This window comes from Eriocheir sinensis, unplaced genomic scaffold (genome assembly GCF_024679095.1).
Source record: "Eriocheir sinensis breed Jianghai 21 unplaced genomic scaffold, ASM2467909v1 Scaffold781, whole genome shotgun sequence".
In the NCBI taxonomy this organism is placed as follows: Eukaryota; Metazoa; Arthropoda; class Malacostraca; order Decapoda; family Varunidae; genus Eriocheir; species Eriocheir sinensis.
In genome coordinates, this window is record NW_026112144.1 from 26,501 (window position 1) to 32,500 (window position 6,000).

The 6,000-nt window shown below is 43.8% G+C and overlaps 1 protein-coding gene across 1 annotated transcript in view; it reads right to left on the reverse strand.

The window, feature by feature from the left end:
* Positions 1-6,000, reverse strand: part of LOC126994373 (DE-cadherin-like) — a 28,443-nt gene that overhangs the window by 20,746 nt on the left and 1,697 nt on the right. The window contains 2 exon segments of the mRNA XM_050853685.1: positions 1,677-1,863; positions 4,970-5,164. Of these exon segments, the coding sequence (XP_050709642.1) occupies positions 1,677-1,863; positions 4,970-5,164 (382 nt within the window).

The following is a 6,000-nucleotide window of genomic DNA, read 5'->3' on the forward strand; positions in this document are numbered from 1 at the left end:
TCATGCATGGACTGGCCCTGCAACTAATCAAGCCCTCAGCGCGGGAACGGATGAACAACCCGTCTCAGCATCGCCAGGTGAAGCTGGCCATAAGACAGGTGTGCTCCCTCAACCTCCCCTCTGGCACAGCTGCAGGTGCTGGAGCATCGGCAGCCGAGATGAGGAACCCTATGGTCCGTTGCACGAAGTGTGACTCCAAGGCAGACAAGAAGACACGTTTCAGGTGTCACAGCTGCCGCCAACCTGTCTGCCCGAGCCACTACTTCCCCTACTGCTGTGATTGCCTCTAAGGCTGAGGTAGGTAATAAATATAAAACTAAGATTTTGAGTGCGGATGTGTGATAAAGTGTTTATGTTATGTAAAAAATATATATAATAAGCCATTTCAATAAGTACTTCAAAAAAGTGGGAAGTTTCAACATCAATGACAGGAGGTTGCAAGGGATAGACACCAGTGGAGATGCTTGGTGTGGGCGATCATCAGGCTAAGCCTTTATTGTATCTTAGTAGCCTTTTATACACAGTTTCAATGGGTTTTATAAGCAAAAAACACATTATATTCCACAATTTGTCATTTCTGGTGCACTAAAAAAAGGGTGTTTTTCCTACTCTCTTCCCTACAGTTCCCGCATCGCCTGTGCATTGATGACCCCCTGGGATGAGAGCCTGACATCCTTGGAAGCGTGTGGGAGCATCTGAGCGATTTTTATGGGAGGGTTTCTTTTTGCTTATTTTTTTTGCAAAAACATTCAAAATTTTTCACTTTTTTACATTCCTTTCTTTTTGCTTTTTAATTTAAGTTTCTTAAAGTAAGTTTTTTAATTTAATAGTTTCATTACTAAGTAAGAGGATTATATTTAGTGTGTACGGGATAGGATTAATAAATTTGTATATTTACTATTTTTCTTTAATTTTCCAAAATCGGGTATAAACTACCCACGTTCAGTGGCCGTGTAACAGGGAAACAGGTTCAGTGTTCCAGGGTTAATGGGAATCATAACGCCCCGGCCCCCAATGGTACGGGTTGACACTCGCCTCTACACTCCCACTATCCTCGCCATATCAGTTTTGGAGTTACAGCATCTGTCAAAACGCCTGAGAGTTTTGTTTCTTCACTGTGAGTCTGTGAGATTTCAACCTATTGGCGTTCCTTCACGTCTGCGATCTTAAGAGGCACTGTAGTAGTAGGTGATGTTTGTTTTGGTTCTTGTTTTGCTTTTGTAATCACAACGGAGTCCCTTTATTGTAGCTCCGGCATTGTCCCATTGAGTTTTTTTTTTCTTTTCACTTTGCCCTCACTTCAGCTACGACTTTGACCCCCTATTCGTCTGCAGTGCATGTCCCTTACTACATTCAAAGACATAATTTATTTTGAGGGCTCTGTTACTGCACCCCTCACTCACAAACACACCACCACCACCTATGTGTTCCCCCCTCCCCTTTCCTCCCCTCTCCTTCCCTCCTCTCCCTTCCCTTTCTCTCCCCTCCCCTACCTCTCATCTCGCACGCAAAGACCCCCCCCATATTTACAGTCCTTCCTCCTTTCCTTTTCCCTCTCCTCCCGTACCCATGTACCTCTTCCCTTCCATTCCCTCACCTCTCACACAGTACCACCACCGCATTTCGCCCTCCTCATTTCCTCTCCTTCCTCCCTCCCTCCCTGCCCTCACTCGCACACAGCACCACCACCTCCGTGTTCTCTGTGGTATTCTCCGGGATGGCGGGCTGCCGGGGGTGTTGGCCGACCACAGTAGGCGGCAGCTCCCCCGAGGACACCACCTTGATCGTGACTGGCGCCGTGGACCACAGGGACGGCGTGCCTCCATCCGCTCGCACCCGCACGTGGAAGATCTGGGTGTTGGCCTAAGGGGGAGAGGGGGGGGGGGAGTGATGAAGGAAGAAAGGGAAACTGGAAGGATGGAATGAAGAAAAATGGGAAGGATGGAAAGAAGGAAAATGGGAAGGATGGAGAGAAGAAAAATGGGAAGGATGGAAAGAAGAAAAATGGGAAGGATGGAATGAAGGAAAATGGGAAGGATGGAAAGAAGAAAAATGGGAAGGATGGAATGAAGGAAAATGGGAAGGATGGAATGAAGGAAAATGGGAAGGATGGAATGAAGGAAAATGGGAAGGATGGAAAGAAGAAAAATGGGAAGGATGGAAAGAAGAAAAATGGGAAGGATGGAAAGAAGAAAAATGGGAAGGATGGAATGAAGGAAAATGGGAAGGATGGAAAGAAGAAAAATGGGAAGGATGGAATGAAGGAAAATGGGAAGGATGGAGAGAAGAAAAATGAGAAGGATGGAATGAAGGAAAATGGGAAGGATGGAAAGAAGAAAAATGGGAAGGATGGAATGAAGGAAAATGGGAAGGATGGAATGAAGGAAAATGGGAAGGATGGAAAGAAGAAAAATGGGAAGGATGGAATGAAGGAAAATGAGAAGGATGGAATGAAGGAAAATGGGAAGGATGGAAAGAAGAAAAATGGGAAGGATGGAATGAAGGAAAATGGGAAGGATGGAATGAAGGAAAATGGGAAGGATGGAAAGAAGTAAAATGGGAAGGATGGAATGAAGGAAAATGGGAAGGATGGAATGAAGGAAAATGGGAAGGATGGAATGAAGGAAAATGGGAAGGATGGAATGAAGGAAAATGGGAAGGATGGAATGAAGGAAAATGGGAAGGATGGAATGAAGGAAAATGGGAAGGATGGAATGAAGGAAAATGGGAAGGATGGAATGAAGGAAAATGGGAAGGATGGAATGAAGGAAAATGGGAAGGATGGAATGAAGGAAAATGGGAAGGATGGAGAGAAGAAAAATGGGAAGGATGGAATGAAGGAAAATGGGAAGGATGGAAAGAAGAAAAATGGGAAGGATGGAATGAAGGAAAATGGGAAGGATGGAATGAAGAAAAATGGGAAGGATGGAATGAAGGAAAATGGGAAGGATGGAATGAAGGAAAATGGGAAGGATGGAATGAAGGAAAATGGGAAGGATGGAATGAAGGAAAATGGGAAGGATGGAATGAAGGAAAATGGGAAGGATGGAATGAAGGAAAATGGGAAGGATGGAATGAAGGAAAATGGGAAGGATGGAGAGAAGAAAAATGGGAAGGATGGAATGAAGGAAAATGGGAAGGATGGAGAGAAGAAAAATGGGAAGGATGGAATGAAGGAAAATGGGAAGGATGGAATGAAGGAAAATGGGAAGGATGGAATGAAGGAAAATGGGAAGGATGGAATGAAGGAAATATGAAAGGGGAAAGAAAGAAAATAAAACACAAGTTGAAGGAAAAAAGATGGAAGAATGAAAGGAAAGCAGAGAGGATGGGGCGAAGGAAGAAGAGAAACAAACAAACGAGGAAGGTCTGGGAGTTTGCCTGGGGGGGGGTGGGGGGGGGGTGATGAACGAAGAAAGAGAAAATGGGAAGGATGGGATGGAAAGAATAAAACATAGAAAGGATGGAATGAAGGAAATGTGAAAGAAGACACAAAGGAAATAAAGCAAAAGCTGAAGGATGAATGGAAGATGGAAGAATGAGAGGAAAGCAGAGAGGAAGGGATGAAGGAAGGAGAGGAATAAGACAGAAAAAGAAAGACGAAGAAACAAACAAATAAAGCAGAGAAGCAAGAAAGTAAAAAGAAAAAAAGAAGAAAAAAAGTTAGGAAGCAAGACAGGAGATCGGGCGGAAAAAAAGAAGAAATAAAGAGGCAGAGAAGAAAGGAAGGAAAAACAAAGAAAAAAACAGGAAACAAGGAAGTAGACGAAGAGAAAGAAAACAAAAGTAGAAAAGCTAGGAATCAAGGAAAGAGACGAGGAGGATGAAAACAGGAAAAGAGAAGCAAGCAATCAAGGAAGCAAACGAAGAGAAAGAAATCAAGGAGCCGAGAAGAAAGAAAACAAGAAAAGAGAAGCAAGCAACCAAGGAAGCAAACGAAGAGAAAGAAATCAAGGAGCCGAGAAGAAAGAAAACAGGAAAAGAGAAGCAAGCAATCAAGGAAGCAAACGAAGAGAAAGAAATCAAGGAGCTGAGAAGAAAGAAAACAGGAAAAGAGAAGCAAGCAATCAAGGAACCAGACGAAGAGAAAGAAATCAAGGAGCCGAGAAGAGAGAAAACAGGAAAAGAGAAGCAAGCAATCAAGGAAGCAAACGAAGAGGAAGAAATCAAGGAGCCGAGAAGAAAGAAAACAGGAAAAGAGAAGCAAGCAATCAAGGAAGCAAACGAAGAGGAAGAAATCAAGGAGCCGAGAAGAGAGAAAACAAGAATCAAGGAATCAAGGAACCAGACGAAGAGAATGAACACAAAAATAGAGAAATATTAAAAAAAAAATCAAAATATGCATCAGAAAATTTAATGTGCGTGACCTTTGAGTCGGTCCAGATGCCACTCCGTAACCTTCGAAATTCCAATATGATTATTAGCACACTAAGAGTCGCTCTTTTCACGACCTTTGCCTGAAATTCTCATTGATTCCGTTCATCTCTCTCTCTCTCTCTCTCTCTGTATCTGTCTTTCTCTTTCTTTTTCTATCTATGTATTCGTATCTGTCTATCAATTTATCAATATTTATTGCTTGCCAATCATTACAACGAAACTAAATATCTATCTATCTTTTTCCCTATCATGTTACTTTCATTCTATCAATGTGTCTGCCAACTGCCAATACATTCTCTGCATGCAACTAGTTATGCATTATTCTGTATCTCTACTCGTCACATTATCTATTAAAAACAAGTACCATACCAATGTGACTTGATATAAAACCACAAGCCCTATACACAACACTTCCTTCCATAACACTCCTCTTCTTCCCTCCTTTTCACCCTTTCCTCTGCCCTCTGACCTCTCCCTTCTTCCATCCATCATCCTCTCCTTCTCTCTTCACCTCCGTTCTCAGGCCGCCTCCCATGAACCGTCACCCTTATCTCCCTCCTCCCTCTTCGTCCGCCGCCCTTGCAGTACTCACCATAGTCGGTTGAAGAGGTCGCTTTAGGGTGAGAACGCCTGTCAGAGGCTCTAGGTAGAAGAACTCCAGGTGGTTCGGGTGCCCCTCAAGGTGGTAATTGATTCTTGCATTCTCACCTGTGTCCCGGTCAGAGGCGGAGACCCTGAGCACCGGGGTGGCCGGGTTGTGGTCTGTGGCCAGCGTCTGCTCGTACCGCTGTTGTGGGAAGGAACATGTTGTGAAGGGGGTGACCCAGGCAAGCCGAGCGCTTAAATCACTGCACCACGCGAGAGTTGTGTGTAATTCACCATTATCTGATCACGCGATAAACCCGCGATCGCCAGCCTATACCCTCCACGAATGAGCATGGAGGTCACAAGATCTCTGGGTAGGCTACTGCCAAAATCACACAAACACACACACACACACACACACACACACACACACACACACATATCGCGCGCCGGTATGTGTGTGTGTGTGTGTGTGTGTGTGTGTGTTTGATCACAGCAAAATTATTTATGCAACCTTTCATCAGCGTTCTTTTTCTCAGTATTCCTCCAGCTGTTCTGTGTTGATGGATATATCTGTATAATGCGGTTTTGTCCACAAAATACACAGAATATCAGCCTCAAGCCATCCACAACTGCAGGTGATTCAGTAAACTTTGAGTCGCACAAAACATGAGTAGCAAGAGGACTAAAGAACGTTAAAAAAAAAAAAAAACGAATAGTTCTCCCTCACCTCCACAGGTACTTCCTTTGGACGACCTCGCTAGTATTTGAGTCGGATCGAGATGACCTGGTGACCTTCAGACTCAGTAGCAATAAATCACTATCTAAATCAATCAGACACAATATCCCTCTGGGGCTATACATATATAGTACTTCTTCTTTAAGAGATTGCGACCCTCCTACCACCTTTGACTCCCACTCCATAAAAACAGCATTCGACTAAATTATTCCCGATCCAATACTTCAGCGAGGGTTTAATTTTACAATCCATCGTGTGTGTGTGTGTGTGTGTGTGTGTGTGTGTGTGTGTGTGTGTGT